Below are 25,582 nucleotides of genomic sequence, written 5' to 3'. Positions count from 1 at the left end.
ATGTTATCACTGAAAACATCTAATGTCTTTTCTCTGGAAATGTTATTAATGTTGTGATGTGAGAGTTTTTTATTTATTTATTTATTTAGTTATTTATTATTATTATTACTTTTTTATGACGTACAAATAAAAATAACAAGTAAAAAGAAACGTCACCGAGATCTGCATAATATTCGTATGCTTAGCCTTGGCCGTAGTAGGATTGGAAATTGAGGTAGCGGGGCGGTTCTGTGTGTCGTGTGGGGCTGGGCGTAGGCTGTACCACACACACACACACACACACACACACACATACAAATACACACTACAGCGGAGCACATTGTTCACATTGGACTGTCTGCAAAATCTATTCTAATCCAGAAAACCCTCGAAATAAACGATATCGGCTGGAGTGTGATTGCATTCGGGGAATCTGAGGTGAGCTGAACATTTCTTGTCTTTAAATGCATAAATCCTTTCATTACAATGCAATACTGTAGTATTACCAAGTGATTGACTGTGGCAACGCTGAGTGTTGTTTACATAAATACATGTTTTTAATAATTCACACACATGGTTGGTACATTTTTATGGGGCTTATTAGTTCGTTTTTTATTATCAATTGCATGGAAATGTACGTGTTTGGATGACTAACGGATGGTCTATAGATTCTAGTATTGTTGTTTATTTTTCTCTAGTATGTGTCTGTCTATTTTTAAACTGTTTCTTAAATAGAAAGCCCAGATAATTTTTTTTTTTACACCCTTCACCGTGAAACTTGCTGAAGCATCCAAACACTGAAATAATATCAGTTTACATCGAATCAGACTCTAATAATCGATCAAAAAACTGATCATGGCTTCTGTTACCAAGAACGTGCAGTTATTGGGAAAGATTTTATGCGTTGCTTTGAATGTGAACATGTCTATTTGAAAACTATTTGATTCCAGACATAGTAATGTAGATTATATTTGTTAAGTTTTGGTGGCATCCATGTGACAGTTACGAGTCTGTCTGTATAAACTAGGGTGACGCCCCATAGTACCGAACGAAAAATTACGAATTCTACTACGGTGAAGACATGGCTCATTAATATTAAGTAGTTCGCGCGAAGTTGCCTCGTAGCCTTCCAATGGCAAGGATTGTTTCTTGAATATGAATCAGTTGGTAGCGGTAGTCTTTCAATGGCTCGGCTCGGCTCGGCTCATGAATAATAATATCCTTCACCATAGTAGGATTCCATAGTATTGTTTGGATTTGGAGAGCAGTGCGGAAGTTTCCTCCCAGGGCAGTCAAGTTTAATTCGTTTATGTATTCAAAAACAAAAGTTTGCTGTTTTTATATCGTCCCTAGTATATTTTTAAAGTAGTGGGCGTGTTTAGTGGATTTTCATTCATATTGTAAGTTGAAAGTAACCATGTGTTTTTCTGAGGCCCAAGACTGTGTACTATTATTTGATAAGATGTGAGTAGGTGCTGGTGTTAGCAGATAATTTGATTAATAGTCAGATTAGTTGACTATTAGTGTATTAAACTCTACGTGCAGTCTTTTACTATTAATCAAATCACAGTGAAGGGCACACTGACAGTTCAAATCTTGAGATTTGAGCGGAAAGGGGCGGCAATTAATATGCGTTAATAATAAAAATTGTATATCCTTTCTTATACGCTAAAGTGAGAACTTTCCTGACACATGACTTAAAAATACATCATTTATATGTTAAAAATATATTTGTTTTATTTTTTTCGATTATTTGTCTTTATCTTATTTATGTATACATTTTGGATGGTTTATACATATTTTTTTATTAATTTTTTTTAATCATTTTTATTTATTTATTTGTTTTTTGTTTTTGTTTTTCCCTTCACCTGTACTTGTCTTTATGATTGTATTCATACATTGTTTGATCTTATTGAACATTTATATTGAAAAAGCTCCACAGTTTTACCACCATTTGTGGACATTTCAGACGGTCCCTTACCACACCCTCCACAGTATTAGCCCATTTTAGCACAATATGTGGACTTTTCAGACTGTCCCTTACCCACCGTAGGCAAATTTTCTAACTTACATCAATGTTAAATTGGCGATCTGAAACGATTTCACCGTGACGCCATCTGACCAGCTTAAATACGGGACGATCCCATATTTTATGGGACGGGTGGCAACCCTATCTATATGATTCGCAGTAATTTGTAATGTAAGCCAGTATATCAGTATGATGAATATGCCCATGAATCTTAATAAATAATAAGTAGTCTGCAAGTACATGGACCCTCAAAGATATAAAATGTGTATTCTATTTGAGAAATAGGCCTGTTGTTGCAAATTGCATGCATATTGATTTTATATATATATATATATATATATATATATATATTACATTTATTTATTAATTTATATTTTTATACATGATTTACTGTACAAGAAATGGATACTAACATGTAGCCAGTTGTAGCTAGTAGACGTGTAATGATCTGGCCAGAGATGGTTATTTCTGGGGATGATGTCAGTAGTTCGCTCCGTCTGGATCTGTTATGGTTCCTTAGTATTTGATTCCTTCATCTCCCATGTGAGGTTACTTTTACCGTCTGAAGCCGTCTGGAAATCTCTTACTGCTTTTGTAGGTTTGCGGCTCAGGGAAAATTGATACTTCAGATTCTATTGGGACCATCTGTCAATTACTTTTGCCCTAACATAATGTTTAGCAAGATGAGATTTAGAATTACTGTATTTGTTGTGGCAAAAAATGCTTTTAATGATTAGCGAAATCAATTTTGTGTTATGTATAATGAAAAGAGATTGATTGATAAGGACATTTACAACCAGCACAGATTATTTTAGATAACTGAAATAAGCATTTTTTCTTCAGAATCATGAGAGAATCGTGATCTTTATTCTAAGTAAAACAATTTTGATTCTCAATTTATCCAGAATCGTGCAGCTCGATTCTGTAGTGATGTTTAGCTTGTGAACAAGTCTGTCTTTTTGTACAAATCTTTTAAGTGAATGAATTGTTCTCGTTCACTTCCATACACTGACTCATATTTTTCGTTCACTGAAGTCTCTCCCTTTCGAAGCCAATGGACTCTGCTGCCTTTCATGCCTGTAAAGACTGACTATAGCATGAGCCAATAGCATTCAAGTGCACACTGTGAAGGAGGATATCATTGATTTGACCCACTGAACTATACACCCCTTAACTGAACTAGTTGGTCATTTCGTTCATGTCATGAACAAACCGAATGTACTGGTAAACTCATTCGCAACCGACATCAGCGAATCAGTCATCATGAACGATGATCTGCTGAGGAGGAGCTGCATGTCGTTCATTCATATCGTCAATCTCGTTCAACAAGAAAAGGGGCAGGATGAATTATGAATAAAAATGAGTGATGACCACACATTACAATGACATACGGACGTTATTGAAACTCAATTATTTTTAGGCTAGCATTGTTGTCTTTTTTTTGTTTTGTTTTTTGTATAGCTTGATAAAAAGTTGTGCTCAGCATTTCACAATATGATAGATATGCTTTATTGTCATTTGTGGGGAAAGACTTATGATGCTTTAACACAAAGCAGTGCTGAAGTCTCTTAGTAGAATTTTAATAAAGGATAATTACCAGACTTGTTCTGGTCGAGAATTATTGCTTTCAGTTCAATGCTATTACTTAAAAGATGGTCATTTAACACCATCTGCTTGTACAAAGATGTAACTTGAAGATATGGTCAATAAACAAATCAATGAACGAATCTGAACGAATCTTTTTGGTGAACGGAATCACTGAAATGAATCAAAATCACCACCACTTTTGTTTTGGGAGACCCGCTTAGACCCACCCCAACAACATTACTCAACCAATGGCATGAGTTGGGGGCAGGGCTATCTGACTTTGAACAACTGCAGACAAGTGGCATAATCAGAAAAAAAACAAAACATATATATATATATTTGCAATTTCATTCGTGGCGCTAGTGTCACAGAAATTACATAGGCTTGAAGATGCCTAATACCGTTTTTTTATATGTACACACCCACCAGATGGTTCATTTATCAGTAGATTTTATATTTTAAAAAATTAACCTATTAAGCAGAAAATCGGTTAAAAACATCTGTAAAACCGATCATCGCTCTATCTCAAATTATGAAATTGCATCTGTTCTTGTGTATCTTATGGTGACCGCAGTATTTATACTGTAAATGTTTGTTTCGACATCTTTTCGATTTTATGCAAGACAGAAATGTCACTCTGTGGTCCAAAACATACTCTACACAAGTGAATCTAAACGCTTCTTGGATTTCATGTGTTGTTGTGAAATATATCAGAATGCGTAACACATTCATAAGAAATTAGTAACGTAATGACAGTATGTGTTGTATTGACAGTATTGCCATTGCTGGGCATTGGCATAAACTGTCTATTTCTATGGTCAGTTTACTTTTTTAGTTCAATTACTGTCATGGCAGAGCGACAGTTTGTAGAGAAATCTTGCTGAACAAGTTAGCTAAAGGTGAAGTGTGTAATTTCTATGCAACTAGTGGCACCAAACGGAATTACAAAAAATAATGATTGTTTTCAAACGTGTTTTTCAAACACTCCCTGTGTCTTCTAATGTTCGAACAAACATCGTCCTGTCCCAAACTCATGCAATTGGTGAGCCAAAGTTGCAGTGTCAGAGCTGGTCCGGACGCCAACAGTTTATTGGCACAGACATTAAAAGGTAACTCTATCGCCCCCTTGAGTACTGAAGATTGTTACCCCTACAGGAACGTGAGAATATTAAGTAATTGCAAACATTTGCGTTTGTGTTCTTGCGTTTGTATGTTTCTGTACTGAAGATAGGCTAATTATTTGCTTGATCAAACACAAAGGTCTTCATACCTTGTTGCTGTCCATTAAAATGCAACTCCTTCACAGACCAGATGTCCCTAAATACAGTATCAGTATTCTGTCAAGTGGGTTTATCTTGAGGTTCCAGAGGGACTATTGAGATTCAGAATGAGCCGTTCATATAGCCAGTTCATGATGACAGGCTGTAAATATATGGCCTTAAGCTCTAACATATCACAAAACTTTGTATAGTGACTGTATAGTTCTTCAAATGGCTTTTTACCTTGAATGGTTTACTATGTACTGTATGAATGTGGATGGTTGACTTTCACCCCTAAAATATGTTTCTGTAAATTCACACTGTGAGTCTGTGAGTGCCGCATTTATTATTATAGGTCATATACAGTGCATTCAGAAAGTACTCAGACTTTTTTTTTCACGTTTTGTTATGTTGCAGCCTTATGCAAAATTGATAAAAAATCTGGTTTGTGCTTTGTCGTTATGGGGTATGGAGTGTAGATTGATGTGAAAAAAAAATAATTTAAAGCATTTTAGCATAAGGCTGCAACATAACAAAATGTGAAAAAAATGAAGGTGTCTGAATACTTTCTGAATGCACTGTATGGTCAGAATATATTTTTAACAGTTACTTTGTATTTAGTGGCTAAGGCCAGCATCATTTTGCTCATACTTACAGTAGTTCTGGGATTTGAACAAACCCCAAACCCAGCAGCGTGAAACATACAGCACAACCAGTGTAATTCAATAAGAAAAAAAATGACTCTTTTGAGACAGTTTTTTAGAATCTACAGCACAACCACTGTAGTCCGATTCCTGAAACCAATGGCTCATATGAGCCGGTTCTTTTGAATCTAAAGCTCGAAACGTGAAGTGTAACCAGTGTAGACCAATTCCTGAATGAATGACTCTTATGAGGTGGTTCTTTTGAATCTACAGTGCAAAACACACTGCAGGGTTCCTGCGGATCCTTAAAAAGTCTTAAAATGTCTTCAATTCAGGTTTCCAAAATTTAAGGTCATAAAAAGTCTTAAATATCTTAAATGATACAACAAAAGTCTTAATTATTATTTATTATTATTATTATTATTATTATTATTATTATTAATTATTGCGTAATTTGTATGTGCGAGGAACGGCAGCCGGTAGAGTTTCTGGTGTCCCCCTAGGGAGTAGGTGCACTACGCAGACTGCGTAATATGCCTATAGGGAGCGGCGGTACTGTAATCTGTATTCTACATTGAAGATGAATAATACAGAGAACTTGACCATGTATTGAGATGGTCCCTTACCACAGCCTATAGCAATAAATGCAATAAAATAAAACTCACAGTTTTAGCAATAAATGCTTTTGGAGTTATTAATAATGAAAACTGTATATCCTTTCTTATATGCTGAGAACTTTCATGACCCATGACAAAAAAAAAAATTCTTCGATTATTTATCTTCTTTATGTATACGTCTGTGTTGGTTTATATGTATTTTTATGTTTTTTTGTTATTTATTTTAATTATTATTTTTTTTCCCTTCATCTGTACTTGTCTTTATGACTCAGAAACTGAGAATTTTGCACATTTTATTGAACATTTATATTGAACCTTTAACCCTGAACCCTGTTTTTCAATATCCACCGTATGAAAAATTTCCAACTTGTATCAAAGTTAAATTACTGATCTGGAACGATTTCGGCGTGACGCCATCTGTCCAGCTGATTCGATACGGGATGCATCATTTCATATTTAAATATGGGACAATCCCGTATGAGCAAAGTGTGGATGCGGAAAATTGTGAGTTTATCGGGAGAAATTGTAAATCGGGAGTACAGTGGGAGGAGGGATGGAAAATTGGGAGAAACACGATAAAATCGGGAGTGTTGGCAGGTATGCATGATTTATTTTGAGATTGTGTTAGTTTGTATTGTTATGGAGATACAGTATTAATTTTATTTGTTCAGGTATTGAAAAGGTCTTAAAAAGTGTTAAATTTTATTTTAAAAACTGTGCAGCAACCCTGACACAGTGCGACCAGTGTAGTCTGATTTTCGATCAAATTTACATTTATTCATTTAGCAGACGCTTTTATCCAAAGCGACTTAGAAATGAGGAGTACAATAGAAGCGATTCATCCAAAGGAGGCAGTAAGAAGAGAAGTGCTGTAATACAAAGCTGCAAGTTGCTTAGAGAAGCACAAGTAGAGAGGAAGGTGAGAGACAAGGTGAGTTTGGCAATATTTGACTGCTGGGGGCAGTAAATGCAATGAGAATTGCAAGAATGTTAAGAGGAATTGAACTTGTAACAGGAAAGTTTAAATTCCTTAAGATTCCCATCCTTACTTAAAAGTACTCAGAACACCTTAGCAAGCAACCACAACACTTTTACAGTATTTACACAGGCAAGCACCAATTATTTTTTTTCAGAAAGTGTAAAAATCTAGTTCTTTTCTAGTTAAATCCTGTTTGGTGTGGCAGAAATGAGAAATTCTTCATATTTGAAACATTCATACTATATGCATACTACACCGATGAGCCAAAACATCATGACTACTCACAGGTGAAGTGAATAAAGTTGATCATCTCCTAACAAGGCCACATTTCAGGGTCTGGGTAGATTAGATGGTAAGCGAACAATCAGTTCTCATAGTCAGTGTGTTGAATGCAGGAGAAATGGGCAGGAGTAAAGACCTGAGCGACTTAGACAAGTGCCACATTGTTATGGCCAGATGACTGGGTCAGAGCATCTCTGAAACGGCAAGGCTTGTGGGGTGCTCCTTGTCAGCAATGGTGATTACCTACCGACAGTGGTCCGAGGAGGGACAAACTGGCGACAGGATGTTGGGTGCCCAAGATTCAATGACGCGCGAGGGCAACGAAGGCTATCCCGTCTGGTCTGAACCGACAGAATGTCTACTGTTGCACTGAAAATTTTTAATCATGGTTACGGGAGGAATGTGTCACAACACACAGTGCATCACACCCTGCTGCATATGGGGCTGCATAGCCGCAGACCGGTCAGAGTGCCCATGATGACCCCTGTCCACCGTCAAAAGCACCTACAATGGGCACGCAAGCGTCGTAACTGGACCTTGGAGCAGTGGAAGAAGCTCACCTGGTCCGAAGAGTCCCTTTTTCTTTTACATCACGTGGACGGCCATGTACATGTGCACCGTTTACCTAGGAAAGTGATGGCACCAGGATGCACTCTGGGAAGACGACAAGCCAGTGGAGGGAGTGTGATGCTCTGGGCAATGTTCTGCTGGCAAACCCTGGGTCTGGTCATTCATGTGGACGTCAATTTGACATGTGCCACCTACCTAAACATCGTTGCAGTCCAGGTACACCCCTTCATGGCACTACCCCAATGGTAGTGGCCTCTTTCAGCAGGATAATGCGCCCTGCCACACTGCACACATTGTTCGGGAATGGTTTGAGGAACATGATGAAGAGTTCAAGGTTTTGCCCTGGCCTCCAAATTCCCCAGATTTCATGAAAAAGATTGAGCATCTTTGGGATGTGCTGGACCAACAAGTCTGAACCACAGCAGGTCCACCTCGAAACTTACAGAACTTGAAGGATCTGCTGCTAATATCTTTGTGCCAGATACCACAGAACACCTTCAGGGGTCACCTTCGGCACGTGAAGGACCAACAGCATATTAGGCAGGTGGTAATAATGATTTGGGTCATCAGTGAATATTTTCCTCTGGAGATTTAGAAAGTTTCTCGGTTTGAAGTACATACTAAAGACATTATTTCACAACAGGGCACAAATATTTACCCATAAGACAGTGTTGTCTCAGGGTTAGATGGTTTATTGTACAGTACAATGGGGACTCATTAGGACTGGTTTGAAGCCACATGGCACTTTTGTTGTAATTATGAATCTGTAAGGGTGAACGAGACTGAAAGAGAGTGAGGTATATCTCAGGGAAGAGTCCATTGGGACCACGAGTGTCCCATCTGTGCTGGTCTCTACTGATCCAATGTTCATCCCAAACAAAATGTTGTAGTGACAGAAGGACCTAATCAAACTTTCATATCGCTCTGTATGTGTATTATTAATCTAGTCTCTCCCTCACTGTGGCCTAGTTTAGTTAAAGAGGTTATTCAAATGATGGTTTATTATGGCACACTCTGATCAAACATATCACAGTATAGTGAAAGTGAAAGTTGCACTATCACATCTCTTCTGGTTTTGCACGAGTGCATATCAACATGAACAACACATACCACATTTTCCTGACAATGACACTGTATTCTTGTTTAACTAGATGTAAAGCTCGACAATATGCCAGAGCACAGTTTCTTGCCATTTAAAATGAAAATGGACCCCACTGACTTTCTCAGTAAATGTCCCTGGTCTTCTTAAATTTCCCTTAAACATTTAGTTATTTAGCAGACGCTTTTATCCAAAGTTACTTACAATCGTTTGAAATCGACTTATTGCGTTCAATTCATCATTGCGAATGCTGTGTTCAAGTCCCTCTTGAAAGTTCATTCTTACAAGATTGGAAGTCGTAATTACGTTGTGATGTACGTTCAGGTGATTTTTGGACGGTCAAAACTGACACGTTGGCCAACTTATTGACAAACATATAGCTTAAGTGCTACTGCTCTGAAATGAAGAGCAAAATGTGCATTCAGTGTGTACTGATGGTGTATCTTTGCATCGTGCTGTCACAGAGAATAATTGTAAATGTAGTTTTGTCACTCAAGCCTGTCTTTTCATGAACCCGCTAATTGAGAGATATTTTCCTGTAAGATTTATCAATGTTCTTCAACAGCAGTAGTGTTGCGTATCGTCAATCACATCACGATATGATACATGTTGCGATACATATGTTACGATTCAATATTTTGTGATACATCGTGACATCATAACTGGATTTTTTTTATAAGCGGATTAGTGATGGTTATCAGTGCATTGTGCATGTAAACACGCTCAGAGTCAAGGCTGATCACAAGTCTCATGTTTCATGCTTCTTCTTTTTAATTTCTTCTTTTAAATCTTGTATCTGAGGGAGTTTCAGTTTGACATGTAAATGACTGTCATGTATAAACTCTCTGCCCTTTGCCTTTAATAGCTCAATTGTTTGTGTGTGTGAGCGTGTTCCGGGTAGTCTGTGTTCATGTGTGTGGAGTTACTCATTAATCACCCACTGCTTTAGAGTAATTCAAAGTGCTAGAGAGTCTCATAAGTTACTATAGTACCAAGAAGCTTTGTGTTTTCATTAATCATTAACATTGCAGATGCACCTTTGGTGATCTCTGGAAAAGATTAGAGCCCAGATTATGGCAAGTAAGTATCTAATAATAAAACATCACACCCTGAGACTAATATAGCCAGTGCTCAATGTCTGGAAATATGCTGTCCTGAATGGTCACCTCTGTAAACTATGTTCCATAATAAGATTGTTTTCGTCAGAAAAATGAATTCTATAGACAGTCATCTCCTATCCAGTGATATATAATGTGATATGGACCTGAAACAATGATTTAATGATGTATTAGTCACTAGACATGTTATGTCATATTTGTCAGCATGATCAGATTTCACTGGTAGGATGAGTGACAAAGCATTACTAATCATTACTACAAAGCTGATAAAGAGTCATTTAACAGTGATATCATGAAGCCTCAAGTTAATTTTCGAATTTTGTATATGTGCCAGGCACTGTCGATGACCGATCACATTCATAGGCTAAAACAGACGCAGCACAACGAATAAAACAAAATCTGAGTGTCTTAAAAGGTTGAATTTCCTTTTAAATTGACACAGCTTCTAAGAAAATGCAGCGCTCCTGCACAAAATGCTGAAAAAAAAACAGCAAGACACAGCGCAGCGGACAAAAACGCCTGTTTAGCGTACACATTAGGAGTGAATGGCCCCTTGTGTGGAGGTCTTTGGCCGTTGGGTCTTGCCCTCTTATCAGCGTCTTGCTGTATAAGCGCTAGGTATGCACATACAACTATATTTAATGAAAAAACACTATGGTACCTCCAGTATTATGAAGCTTGAGTCCGTGGTAGTACTATGGCACCGGTATAGGCTACTGTGCAACAGTAAGTTTACATAGAACTATTGATGAGTTTCTTTTCTTATTTTACTTTTTACTTAAGATTTGAGAAAATAAACTGGCTAAATCTTTTGACTTTAACATTTTACACATTTTTTGTTAACAGCCAGATATATTCCTTGCAGTAAACGATAGCTATAACACATTGCTTAATGGTTTATATTGATTCATTGCTCTGTTGATTTAAAAATCAGATGTCTTGCAGCTAGATTTTCCCCATACCTGAAATAAAGTCTTTAAAATGTAGAATTGAATTTGTTAATATTTTAGTGAAAACAGTTCACAGTGATTTCTGCTATTGCATCCCTTGTGGCAACTTTGAGAATGCAACACGTACTTGTTATGAATTGTGGTCTGACATTTTGGAACGTAACAACACACGAAATTGAGCTTGTGTAGCTGGAAACCTCTATGTTTACATACTTGCGTAGAGTACAGTTCTGGCCTTAAACAGTGGAAGGTGGAAGACTATTCCAGAAAAACTTTGGATAAATGAATGCACTCTTTAATAAGTCACTCTTGATCTTGGCTGACTACTTTGTGGCCACACATTTTGAATAACAAAAAAAGGCAGGTAAAAGTGCACCAGCTTGTAATAATTTGCTTATTTTAACATTAAGTTACAATTTAAGGTTTAACTCCCACAAATGCACAGTTTTAGTCAGGTTGTTTAATGTTAAATGACTTTGGACTTCTTGTATGCTAATGTAAACAAAGCCAGTAGCTCCTTACCTTTCATTTTTGGGTGAACCAATGAGCTACACCACCACTAAAGGATATCCCTAGGACAAAAACTAGGAACATTTGTCTCTAAAGAGGATGTCGCAACATGATTTAATGTGAATAAAGCTGGTGGTTTGTTTGTGTTGAATTTGTTGCTGTTTTTTCAGGTGTGGAGAGAGGTTGCAGAGGAGTGAAGGCATGACTGAATATAAACTGGTGGTGGTGGGAGCTGGAGGCGTCGGCAAGAGTGCTCTCACTATTCAGCTCATACAGAATCACTTTGTGGATGAATACGACCCCACTATAGAGGTAAGGTGTGGTCAAATGTGTGCACAATTTATGAGCCATGCAGTGATCTTGGCTAGGGCTGGGCAATATGGCTACACAAATTCTATCTCAATGTTTTTCAGCCTATTGACGATATTCAAAATCAGAGAAACCAAAATATCAACCACAAAGCCAAGGTTTAAAATGATCTAGGAATGTTTTCCACAGTTTTACATTTAATGAACACAAAGAATATTTAATAATTTTTATTTCTCAAAACTTCTCACTGCAAAAAGAGCATTCGTTGAAGCCAAGCTGCCAAAATAACTCGTTCTCCACTTCCTTCACATTGTGATGTCACACTGTGTTAGACATTTGCATCTGACCGCCTCCACAACAACACATCAACCCTTACTTTACCTTTAATCGCTTCCTTAGTCCGCCCAGTAGCCGTGAGCAGAGCAGGTCAGTCAAGAGCAGAGAGCCAATCACAACAGTGGGTGTTTCCTGTCAAGTCTTAAAGGAGAAGTAGCACCAAAACCAAACATTTCTGACAGAGGGTCAGAATGAGGGTGGAAAATAATCATGTTTTACAAATATATGACTGTTTTTGAACAAAAAAAACTTTACTAATATTATAAGTCAACCTCAAGGAACATATTAAAATAATGAAAAAAAAAGGCATATCATGACCCCTTTAACACTTCTGTTAATCGTTCAAACACCAGCCGAATATTCAATTATATTGGTCTGTAACTACCTTCCACCTCTCTGTCTCTCTTCGTCTTTCTGCACACGGCTTGCACGCGTAGTGTGAAATAAACCCCAGGAGTTTCCCCTCGGCCTGCGAACACTCCCAGTGAGAGGACGTGTTTGTGTATGTGCATGAGCATGTCCCTCTCTTTCTCTGTATTCTGTTTTCCCACCACGCCCGTCTCTGGACAAACAATGTGCTTTTTATGGCTTCTCTCTCTCTCTGCATCAACACACACAAGCAGAGTCTGCTGTATAACGGGACCAAAGTGAACCATCCCTGCAGTCTGTTTAGTGTTTCAATCCCTGCAGTTTTATGCAGCAGATAATTCATAGTTATTAACGGTGCTTAATTATTACTCATACTTAGATTTAAACAAGCCCATAAACCTATGTATTAAACTTCAAAGTTTTCCTTATCCTGCACCATTTGTGCTACACACATGAATCAGGGATAGTCCACCCAAAAATAAAAGTCCTGTCATCAGTTACTCACCCTCATGTTGTTCCAAACCTGTAGGACTTTCCTTCTTCTGTGGAACATACAGCGGAAGTGAATGGTGACTGAGGCTAACATTCTGCCCTTTGTGTTCCACGGACGAAAGAAAGTCTTGCGGGTTTGGAACAACATGAGGGTGAGTAAATGCTGACAGAATTTTCATTTTTGGGTGAATGATTCAATTATGAATACTTCAATTAGTTAGTATCTTTCTCTGTGCAGGATTCATACAGGAAGCAGGTGGTGATTGATGGGGAGACATGTCTACTGGATATCTTGGACACTGCAGGTCAGGAGGAGTACAGCGCCATGAGGGACCAGTACATGAGGACAGGGGAGGGCTTCCTCTGTGTCTTTGCAATTAATAACAGCAAGTCCTTTGAGGACATTCACCAATACAGGTGTGTGTGTGTGTTGGCATATTGAAGAAGAAGTCGAATTTTTAGTTTCTTCTTTAAAATTATGATGAGCAAATAACATGTATTAGCCAAATCTGCCAGGTACAGGCTAAATCTACACATGCAGGACTGCAGAAAGCTCAGCAGATGTCCATGGAATTTAAAAAAGGCCATCATTCACACATTTCTCAATAATCGCATGTTCATTTGTTTAATATTTTGGCTTATCTAGTTCACAGGATTCCGCAGATTTCCCCACAAAATCAGCGTAGAAAATTTGGAAATTGTCCATTTTATTTTTCCCTGAAGCCAGTTTAAAATGTTAAGTCAAGGATTTTTATTCCAAATAATTCCAAATAAATGTAATGTAGTATTTCATGATCGTTTTTAACCCTCTCTCTGGCCACTATAATTAATCAGCCTTTTTTTTTTTTTTTTTTTTACTGCAGTACCTTTAATACTTTCATATAAATGACTTCTGTTTTGATTGGCTAACCTCCATGTAGCAGCCAAGTGCACACTGTAGTTCATCAGGATGGGTCAGCTTGCTGAATACTGAAGAGGTGTTGATATGTAATGTAAACCCTCATATGTTAATACGCTCATGGTTGCGACATTAATATTGTGACAATTTCTGAATGAGTTTATTTTCAATAAATGTTCTGGTTAGGCTGAGGGGGGAGTCCAAAAAAAATATAATTTGCTTAAAGAAAATGAAGCCTGTTTTAGGACCAATAAGACTTTTAAATGAATTACTATGGAAGCTAATTATGGAAGCATATTAATGACAAAAGTAAACTTAATTACACTAATTGAGGAAAAAAAACACACATTGCATTAACAGTGCTTGCATTTTTGGCAGTGCGGTTTAACATGGTTTTAAGCTGTGAATATTTCAACTGAAAATATTTTACACAAAAATTCATCAATAAAAATTCAAAAATAAATATTCAGCTTCCCAATTTTAGTTCCAAAATAGAATTTTTTTTTATAACTCAGCAGCTTTTCCTGCAATGCCAGAATATTGTATTTTTTGTGTTATTCTATTACTTTTCCTGCAATGCCAGGATGTGCGAGGTTGAATTCTGAACTGAATTTAAACCAATGACATTTAAGAGACAAATTTGTAAAGTGAAATATAATGGGCCAAATATTACCTGTCAAAAAAAGAAAGATTTTTCAAAGGAGTGAAAAAAAAAAAAAAAAAAGGAATATTTTGGAACTGAACTTTCTAAGGAATAATTGACGATGGACCGTTTAATTATTCAAAAATAATGCACACCCCGAGGTGGTAATGCAGTCACGACATGAAGCGATCCGGAGTCAATTATTCCGCTTGTACCACGGTTACCACACATTAAGACATCATTCAGGGTTTTATATCAAGACATTTCCTGCTTTTCATCCCCAAACATGCTCTTGTGAGTGGAACTACTTTCTTCCACCACAGATTCAGTGTCATGTTTTGATACAGCCCGAGCCACCATTGCCAGTTCAAAAAACGTCACTTTAGATCTAGCAACGGAGGATTGCGATGCTTGTGCTGCTTTAGTGAAGGCTGGAGCACTTACTGAAGTAACAAAGTAGAGTGTTTGTGCATTTGTGTGAATGTGCACATGAGCGAAAGCAAGAGAAAGAATGGAAATGGAGAGATCACGTGTTGGATTATCTGTGTTTGTGTCTCTCGTTAGCAGAAACATCGCTTCAAATTGCCAAGAAGTTTAAGGATACGTCTCAGTGTCGCCATTCTTGTATATAGCTTTCACGTTGCTACACAACTGTTTTATTAAGTTGCGTGGGTCCGTTGACATCACTATGTGTCAGGCACGTAATAATGTGTGTTTTTTTTTATTTATTTTTTTATTTCCAGTGAGGCTGAAATACAATGAAACACTTACACATATTAAAAGTTATTTCGGATAATTTACTTGTTTTGATCAAGTCGTGGGGTTGTGGCCAGTGTTGGGTGTAACGTGTTACAAAGTACTTAAATTACACATTTATTACTAAGACAATAATATTAATTAAGTAGAATGCATTTTAAAATGTATTGCGTTCCTATGTCAAATCAAATCACTTTTATTGTCACTCAACCATATACACAAGTGCAACAGTGGGTGAAAGTCTTGGGTGCAGTTCCGAGCAACATAGCAGTCATGACAGTGATGAGACATATACCAATTTACAATAAACATCAGATTTACAACACAATTTAAAATCTAATATACACATAATTACACACAACACAATATACAATTAATAATATACAATGTACAGTATTCAATAAACACAATATAGAATACACATCATACAATAAAAAATAGTATATATATAAAATGTACAGTAGGTTGTATTGTACTGTATTGACATTCAGGCTATTGGTACTTTTATGTGTGTTGCTGTGCAGCTAATGAGCATGCGCTCTAACAAACCACCATGGCATTGAGGACACACATCGAGGCGATGACAGATGAGTGAGTGCCGATACTATGGATGCAGCGGAGTGTAGTTGTTTATTCAAATTGTAAACGAAAGTAAAGCATTTCAAGATTTCATGTGCTCACAATCAATCTCAGCGAGCTCTGTGTCAGCGTGCTCCCATAAACCCTGGCTGGATGAGAGAGGCACAGAAGGCTGGGCCGGCAACAAATCCTCCTTAAATATCCGCGTGCTACCCCATCCTCACGTGCCTCCCTCATGTGTCCATCTGCAGCTGCCGCGGGAAGAGAGGGGATCGGCTTCGGGTGTATATGGAAAACAGCGCACGTTCCCGTCTGACAGAGGGATATATCGCTCACAAGGTGGAAACATTTGCAGAACATCGTCTTGAAAAAGACATCGCTAAGCAAACGGCTCTTTTATGTTCTTTATGTACTGTACACAATTAAACACAGACACAGTGCAATAGCATTACAGATGTGCAAGTGATAAAGGATACTGCACAAGCAGGGAGGTAGAAATAATTCACTCTTTGTAAAGTTGTGTAAACACACACATGCTGCACATGTACATGCACAAACAGACATACTGTACATGCACACATACACATGCATAATGCAACACACAAGCAACCCTGTATATGCACACTGAAAAGAAACAACAAGCATTCAAATACACAATGGTTTTACTATCAAAGCTGTTTGCAAATGTTTTCAGAAAAGTTTTCAGTTCATTAGTATTCTTTTTCTGTCTTTCACATCAACACAAACACAGGTAAACAAGCATACTGTACACATACATGCCACACACAGCCAAGAAGGTTGTAGATGGTGTGGACACACACACACCTGAAAATACAGCATATTTGATATAAGAAAGTTAAGTCGCATATTTAGAATTGCATTGGATCTCTTTAGCAAAGTTGCTGTCTTTGTCATATTGCTATAATTTTTTTGTTTTCAGTCAATATTAATGTACTAAAAGAGCTATTAGTTTCACATTTGTTTTTATTTGCAGGTTTGATTGGTTTAAGAAAGTAACTTCATAGTAAAGTAATTAGTAATCTGATTACTTTCCCAACTAAGTAATAAGTAAAGTAATCAGATTACAGTTTTAAAAAGTAATAAGTAGTGGATTACTTTTTTGAAAGTAACTTACCCACACTGGTTGCGGCTCTGTTTGTTGGTCGTGACTCAAGTCTTTATGTGCGTGTGTGTTTGTGTGTGTGTGTACGTGTGCACGTATGTATGTGTGTCAGTGTATGATTGTGTGTGAGACGAGAGTGAAAGTGAGAGAGAGGGATAGGGTTAGGGCTTTTCAACCGAAATTGAAATTAATTTAGGATATTATAGACATTGTTTGTCATTCTTATCCAATGTAATTAACCACTGTCTTTGTTTTGCTGTGGTAGCCTGTACAGCTCTTTGAAATAACTGAAATAATTTGGCGAAGTGATATGGAACCGTTATGCGGTCAAGACCTGGAACTACTTCATAGCCATGCGTTAACTGGAAAAATAATTGCACACCTTAGAACATCTGTCAACCAATCAGAATCAAGCATTTAACAGACCCGTGGTATAAGGAAAGTTAATATATATTTAATTTTTTATTATGAAATTTTGTGTGAAATGTTTTTATTTGAAATATTTACAGCTTAAATATACAACCATATTAAATTGCGGCCCCCTAAAATGCAAGCACTGTTACTGCAATACATTTATTTTTCCCAGGAGAATCCCAGGAGATCAGCAGTTACAGAAATACTCAAATCAACCCATCTGGCACCAACAATCATGCCACGCTCCCAAATCACTGTGATCACATTTTTTCTGCATTCTGATGGTTGATGTGAACATTAACTGAAGCTCCTGACCCGTATTTGCATGATTTTATGTATTGCACTGCTGCCACATGATTGGCTGATTAGCTAATCGCATGGATGATTGTTGGTGCCAGATGGGCTGGTTTGAGTATTTCTGTAACTGCTGATCTCCTGGGATTTTCACACACAACAGTCTCTAGAATTTACTCAGAATGGTGTCAAAAACAAAAACATCCAGTGAGCGGCAGTTTCTGTGGACGGAAAAGCAGAGAATGGCCAGACTGGTTTGAACTGACAAAGTCTACAGTAACTCAGATAACCACTCTGTACAAATGTGGTGAGAAGAATATCATCTCAGAATGCTATTCTGAGATGTGGGTTGGCGCTGTTTTGGCGGCACGAGGGGGACCTACACAATATTAGGCAGGTGGTTTTAATGTTGTGGCTGATTGGTGTATAAGCAAAACATATACACTGGCGGCCATAAGTTTGGAATAATGTAAAATTTTGCTCTTATGGAAAGAAATTGGTACTTTTATTCACCAAAGTGGCATTCAACTGATCACAATGTTTAGTCAGGACATTAATAACATGAAAAATTACTATTACGATTTGAACAAAATGTTCAGAACTTCTTAAACTACTTCAAAGAGTTCTCATCAAAAAATCCTCCATGTGCAGTAATGACACATTTTGGAATGCCCAATTCCCAGTGCGCTCTAAGTCCTCGTGGTGGTGTAGTGATTCACCTCAATCCGGGTGGCGGAGGACGAATCTCAGTTGCCTCCGCGTCTGAGACCATCAATCCACGCATCTTATCACGTGGCTTGTTGAGCGCGTTACCGTGGAGACGTAGCGCGTGTGGAGGCTTCGCTGTTCTCCACGGCATCCACGCACAACTCAACGCCCCACCGAGAGCGAGAACCACATTATAGCGACCACGAGGAGGTTACCCCATGTGACTCTACCCTCCCTAGCAACCAATTTGGTTGCTTAGGAGACCTCGCTGGATTCAAACTCGCGACTCCAGGGGTGGTAGTCAGCGACTTTACTCGCTGCGCTGATTTTCTTTTTTTGATTTTGGGATGAAAAGTATTCTGGACATGTTTTTGTGATATTCATCCTAACAGCAGTAGTTTGTTTCTCCAATGTAAACAGCCGAAGTTGACAAGCTAAACTGCTACACAATTTCAGACATATTCTGACTTTTGTCCTGCTGTTTATAACAACATTTGACATCTCAACAAATGAAATGTGGATCACACAGTTGGATCCTTAAACTGTATCCATGGATCCATCCCAAAATATTCAGTAGTTATACTTCAAAGGACGGCCGAATGTGAGACAGAATATTTATAGTGCAGTGCCAGTGAAATCGATCCCAACTCAATTAGACTGTAGGAGAGAGAGAGAGGGAGAGAGAGCTTTCAAGGACATGAACAGAGAATGGAAAAGTAGAATAACTGAATTATATCAATCAGTTTGTTATTTATGGGTAATGGGGTCTAGATCATGGATTTTTGAAACATGAAGCACAATACATCATGTAGAATTGTAATGCACTGTTTAATATCAGCCTAAGATAGCAGCTGTGTATAATATTCATTTTGCATTATACAGTTTGTTCCACTTCTGGTTGGAAAATGGTTTGAAGATTGAGAAAGCTGCAGGTTATATTATGTAGAGTCTAATATTATTAGACTAAAAGGGTTTCGAAAACCTAGTGAGCTGCTTTGCTGGTCACTAACGGAACATGTTCTTGTGCTAATAAAAGCTAGAGTACGCAACGAATGGAACCAAATTCAGGTGTCTCGAGACACGTTTTTAAAAGTTGAAGTTCTTTTAACTTGACACATGGTCTGAAGAACTCAGCACTCTGGTAAAAATGCTGAAAAGGATCCTAGTAGTATTCATTTTTCAAAATCGATCTGCCATCCATAGTTTTGATTCCCTAGCAGTGCATGTCCGTTTGTAATGAAAAAAAGCAGTTTCTTTGCCTTTTTTTAAATTTATAGTCAAACATCGTCTTATGGTATTTGACCGTGACCTTTTCTCTGTGCTCACAGGGAGCAGATCAAACGGGTGAAGGATTCAGATGATGTGCCCATGGTGCTTGTTGGTAACAAATGTGATCTGCCAGCTCGAACAGTGGACACACGGCAAGCGCAAGAGCTCGCCCGAAGCTACGGCATCCCCTTCATTGAGACCTCAGCCAAAACCAGACAAGTAAGTCCAGGGGCGTAGATTCCAATGAGGATGGGGGTGGGGAGGTAAACCCCCCCCCCCCCAATAATCAAAACAAGCAAGTACAACCCCCCCCAATATTTACACCATGATCAGTGGAAACATGTAAATGCTTCACACTGTAACCGCCCCAATGTTCAAGCCAAATCTACGCCCTTGAGTGAGTCAGACGAAAAGGCGAAAGACTATCTGTCCATCATTTCTAAGATTGCCATATGAAAGAAAAGGAATGTTTTCTCCAAAAATGAAAATACTGTTATCGTTTACACTCCCTCATGTGGTTCATAACCTGTATAACTTTCTTTCTTTACCTTGTGCTTTATATATATATGTCTTCTAAAGTTGACGATAGATTTGTGTAATGAACAGATCAAAATATAACTCTGATAATAACTTTAAAATCTCAGATCTCATTCACATTTTAGTATATTGAAATATAGCACATGAAGACATCGCTGTTGCCAGACACAATTGGTCAGTTTGAATATGCAGAAGAACAAATGAAATTCAAGAAGATTTTCAGTGAATTTTCATATTTGGGCTCATTATTCCCTCAAAGGCTTGTTCACATGAAGTGTGATGCAAACGTTACGAAAGTTAAAGATATTTGAACTTCTTTTCTTTCACCCCAAACGTTTCACACAAAGTTTCAATGCCAAATTTTTCGTTCTTTTTTTTTTGTTTTTTGCATCCCAAAAAGTTGGATAACTGAATGAATTGTTTGTCATCCAAAAAATTACAAAATGTAACTAGCTTCCCAATAAAAAGGCAGATTATTGCCATATGATATTTTTATATCTATTTTGTTCCCCTTATAACAAGAAAAGAAAAACTATTTGCCAATTGGTTAAGAAAAAAAACTTAACTCAAAGGGAAAACAAGTTTAATTTTCTTACTCTACATTGGCAAATTGTTTATTTATTATTATTATTATTATTATTTTAAGAATAAACCTCACTAAATGTAGTTTTGACTTAATGTCTTGTCATTCTTCTTTTCAAGTGATTTTTTTTCTTGGATGATTAGATATTTTACTAAAAAATAAGAAAAAAATACTAATTATTTTTGCAGTGTCATGATTGCAAAGAGATTCATTAAAATTTATTTTTAAAATTGTGTTTTTTTTGGGGGGGGGGGGGGGGCAAAAAATGTTTACTTAGTGTAATTATTTTTTTTATTATTATTAAGTAAGTTAAAAAGACTTTCTATGTATATTGAAATAATGTACAAGACTACTGATTGTTTTTTTCTGGAAGAAAACGTCTTCAAAGACAAAGTTTATAACGAAATAATCATATGGTTTGGTTTTTAAGCTTATATTAACAGAACTTCAAAGGTCTTTAATAGTTCCAGCAGCTTCTTTGGACTTACAGTACTGTATATAATTCAGTAATTCTCTTCATGGCCACCTACACACACACACACACACACATAGGGTGTGTTGTATAACACTGCAGGGGATGACTCACTGGCACTTTGTGTTATGCCAGAATGCCGAAGACTGCAAGAAAAAGACCACAATTTTATCGGCAGTTTTGCGTATTTCATCAATAGCTGTAATTTTCCATGTACACACCTAAGTAGAAATGGCCATGTTATTCATATCCAGGGATTATGTTATGTCACAATTGTCAGTCATATGAGATGTGGGTAGTGTTGGTGTGGGTATGTTTTTTTTGTTTTTTTTGCCAATCACAGTTCAAGAAATCAGCAAATAACATCAGAATTGAGGTTTTGAGTTTGCCTTTCTCATCATGACCTTACTTAATATCTCTGCAGGGTGTGGAGGACGCATTTTATACCCTTGTACGGGAGATCCGTCAACACAAAATGAGGAAGCTGAACCCTCCGGACGAGAGCGGACAGGACTGCATGAGCTGCCGTTGTGTTGTGTCGTGATCAAGGTGGCAAAATACACACTCACACATATTATAGGGTATGGCGGTATTTTTGTGCCATAATTCTGTGGGTGCAAGGGAATATTTTGAGTGCACAAAAAGGTATTTTGCACGCACGCAGACTCTTTTGTAAAGCAATGTGTCATCTTTCAAAGAAGAATTCATTTTGAGCAAATGAAAATCATTTGACATTTTAATCAGAATTGATATTTCTGCAATGTTAATTTTCACAGATTTGTATTTTAATTATAATTTTTGCCTGTTGATGAAAAGTCCCTTTAATTTATTCAATATTTCATCATGTCATATTGTCAGTTATGTCTACATCTTACACGAGTGTACATCATTTTAAAGATATTTTCTCAAAAATACTATGCTACTATTACTATTGATTTTGTTTAATACTTAGCCATTAGAAAAAAATGGTACCTTAAACAAAATGACATGCTAAATACTGACAGTATTACAATTATTGTAAGTCTCTGGAAAATCTTAAAGGTCAGAACTGAGCTGCGATTCGGTCATCTATCAGTGAAAAACATGCAGCGTAAACTGCAAATCACCACTAAAAATCACTTCGAAAGCTTTAAAGGTTCTTATCACTACTGATTAGATTAGACATGTTTTCATGAGATTTGTCCATGTCTTCACTAGAGACCAACCGATATATATATATATATATATATATATATATATTTTTTTTTTTTTTTTTTTTTTTACAACCAATAATGATTATTTTAATGTTTACATGTCCAATAACCAATATATAGAACCAATATATAATAATTTTTATTTATGCCTTTTTGCACAAGGGTAACTAATTGTTCTTTACACATCCACCAGATACCGGCATTTATCGGTAGATTCGAAAAAATTTATAAATAAATAACTGATTGAGTAGAAAAGTGTACATATCGGTTAGTGTAAATATCCATAACATATGCAGAACCGATATTTAATAATTGTTTTATTTATGCCTTTTTGCACAATAGTAAGTATTCTTAACATACCCACCAGATGGCGGCATTTATCGGCAGATTCAATATTTAAAAAAAAAACAATATGTTGGTGTAAATATCATTAACCGTTATGCCAAAACGATATTTAATAAATGTTTTATTTACGCCTTTTTGCACAATGGTAACAAACTATTCTTTACACACCCACCAGATGGCAGTATTTATCGGTAGATTTGATATTAAAAAAAAATAACCGATTAAGTCGAAAAATTTACATATCGTTTAGAGTAAATATCGATAACATATACAGAACCGATATTTAATAATTGTTTTATTTATGCTTTTTTGCACAATAGTAACAAACTATTCTTTATACACTCACCAGATGGCTCCATTTATAGTTAGATTCAATATTTAAAAAACAGTCACCAATTAAGTAGAAAAGTGTACATATCGGTTAGTGTAAATATCAATAACCGATAAGTAGTAACGATATTTAATAAATGTTTTATTTACGCCTTTTTTTACAATGGTAACAACCTATTCTTTTCACACCTACCAGATTGTGCTATTTAGCAGTAGATTTGATATTAGATATAATAGATTAAGGAGAGAAGTGTAAATATCGGTTAGTGTATATATCAATAAATGATATGCAGAACCGATATTTAATCATTGTTTTATTTACACCTTTTTGCACAACAGTAACTAACTATTCTTTATAAACCGACCAGATGCCGCCATTTATAGGTAAATTCGATATTTAAAAAACTGTAACCGATAAAGCAGAAAATTGTAAATATCTGTTAGTGTAAATATCGATAACCGATATGCAGGACCAATATTTAATAATTGTTTTATATATGATTTTTTGCTCAATGGCAACTAATTATTCTTTATACACCCACCAGATGGCGCCATTTATCAAAAGATTGATACTAAAAATACAATAACCGATTAAGCAGAAAAGTGTAAATATCAGTTAAAAGCATATCGGTAAAACTTATAATCGGTCAATCTCTAGTCTTCACCCTTGTGATAAGAGTATCTTGTTTTCTTTTCCCTAGCTGACTAGCGGGAGTTGGGAGAATTTGACCCACAGTTCCATATGGCAGAATGGCCCAGAGAGGAAAGACTACCATGTCATCTGAAAGAGACTGTTTGTTATAAGCAAGCAAGGCCCCTTGCAAATCGAACATTTGAAACAGGAAGGAGCCTTGATTTGACCACCTGGGTGACCTCTCTGGATGTTCACGTCTGCCTGATAAACACCACTAATGACTTACATGTTTATGTTCTTTATTTGTAACCCCAGTGTGCTAATACTGGGCGGCTCTGTGGATTTCTGCTAAATTATTGTTCTTGAAGTCTCAACACTGGTCTTAAACGGACTTGGCATCTCTCCTGACCTCAACGTCATTCAAATAAACCTTCCTCTGCTCAGATTGCAAGGACTGGACACTAGTGACCTCATCCCATGTCCCCTGACCCCCCTCAGTTGCACCTCATGGAAAGCATATCAGGTTGGGCGTAGAAAGTTAGAAGCTATGTTCAATTTATTCTTAAAGAAGTCGCTCTTCAAAGATATATGTTTCACTTAATATTCAGGTTTAACAACCTTTGTGAATAAGGGGCTTTGTTGAAATCCAAACGGGAGCATTAATTATATGTATGTTATGAAAGAATGTTACCTTTAGAAAATAAAAAGGCTGACTGGATTTTCAATAATAAAACTGTTGAGCTGTTTAAAGACCCTTTTATTTGTTTTGAAATAATGTCTGTGGAACCTTTATGACATTTGAAAGATATGTGAGCAAATATCCTTTAAAAGTTATGCTGTAAGACCTTTGACAGTGAAGATGCAGAGGTGGGCAAAAGGGAAAAAATAATGGCACCCCATGTGGCTGTTGAAGTAAATACAGATATTGAAATAAGTACTATAATTCAGGGTTTATTTCTTGGTACAAGTTAAGTCATAAGTTGACAACAAGTGGGATATCTAAAGCTGTGAAGTACACATCTATGCTGCCTTCAAAACCTCAACAGATGAAGGCACCTTTTTAGGCAGGATTTGATGCAAAAATTGGATTTGGACATGCCTTGTTCCTCAATATACTGCCTGCTAAGGCAGCATTATTCAGCTTTAAGATACAGCCAATGGAGTATGATACCTAAAGGCTACTGATCAACAAACAAGGGACAGGTGAGAACAGAACAACAGGGAACAATGATACTGCGCCTCCAAGTGATCACCATGGAAAGTCTCAGATGACACAATGTTGAAATGGCTCATAAATTGTTTAGCCTGCCATTATTCCAACAATCATAAAATCTGGTCCTCTTCATATCATTACTTCATTATATACCAGGCTGTTTACTACAGTGCACCAATGTGACCAGATCCCTGCTGTAAGAGAAGTAAAGGTCTTCACTGAGATCATATAGTAAGTTAACAAATATTTTGTCCAAAGCGAGGACGTCTAAGGACTTCCTCTCTGGAGTAACCTGGGGTTAGGTGTTGTAATGAAGGCCATAACAACCGTAGATAAAATTTTGATTTTGAAATTTTGAAATTCTTGTCTCGTTTTCATTATCATAACACATAATCTAAACACCCTTAGTCAACGAACAGTTTTTTCAGTAATTTCGTTGATGAGATTAGCTGTTCTGTCTTC

At 36.9% G+C, this 25,582-nt stretch overlaps 1 protein-coding gene across 2 annotated transcripts; it reads left to right on the top strand.

Moving 5' to 3' along the window:
* The first annotated feature begins 286 nt into the window (after nucleotides 1-286).
* LOC127436084 (GTPase HRas-like) lies at nucleotides 287-24,678 on the top strand. 2 transcript variants are annotated; one of them, XM_051690013.1, is made up of 7 exons: nucleotides 287-417; nucleotides 11,794-11,935; nucleotides 13,252-13,281; nucleotides 13,368-13,546; nucleotides 19,873-20,032; nucleotides 21,830-21,954; nucleotides 23,975-24,678. In XM_051690013.1, exons 2-6 carry the CDS (start codon nucleotides 11,825-11,827, stop codon nucleotides 21,947-21,949), a joined length of 600 nt encoding a protein of 199 aa, XP_051545973.1. In that variant the 5' UTR covers nucleotides 287-417; nucleotides 11,794-11,824; the 3' UTR covers nucleotides 21,950-21,954; nucleotides 23,975-24,678. The 2 variants fall into 2 exon arrangements, with proteins under 2 accessions (XP_051545973.1, XP_051545974.1); XM_051690014.1 differs by lacking the exon at nucleotides 13,252-13,281 and having other exon boundaries at nucleotides 23,975-24,677.
* Nucleotides 24,679-25,582: the final 904 nt, after the last annotated feature.

The sequence above is a fragment of the Myxocyprinus asiaticus genome, chromosome 46, assembly GCF_019703515.2.
Source record: "Myxocyprinus asiaticus isolate MX2 ecotype Aquarium Trade chromosome 46, UBuf_Myxa_2, whole genome shotgun sequence".
Taxonomy (NCBI): domain Eukaryota; kingdom Metazoa; phylum Chordata; class Actinopteri; order Cypriniformes; family Catostomidae; genus Myxocyprinus; species Myxocyprinus asiaticus.
The sequence above is the reverse complement of the archived record's forward strand: the minus strand, read 5'-3'. Positions and strand labels throughout refer to the sequence as shown.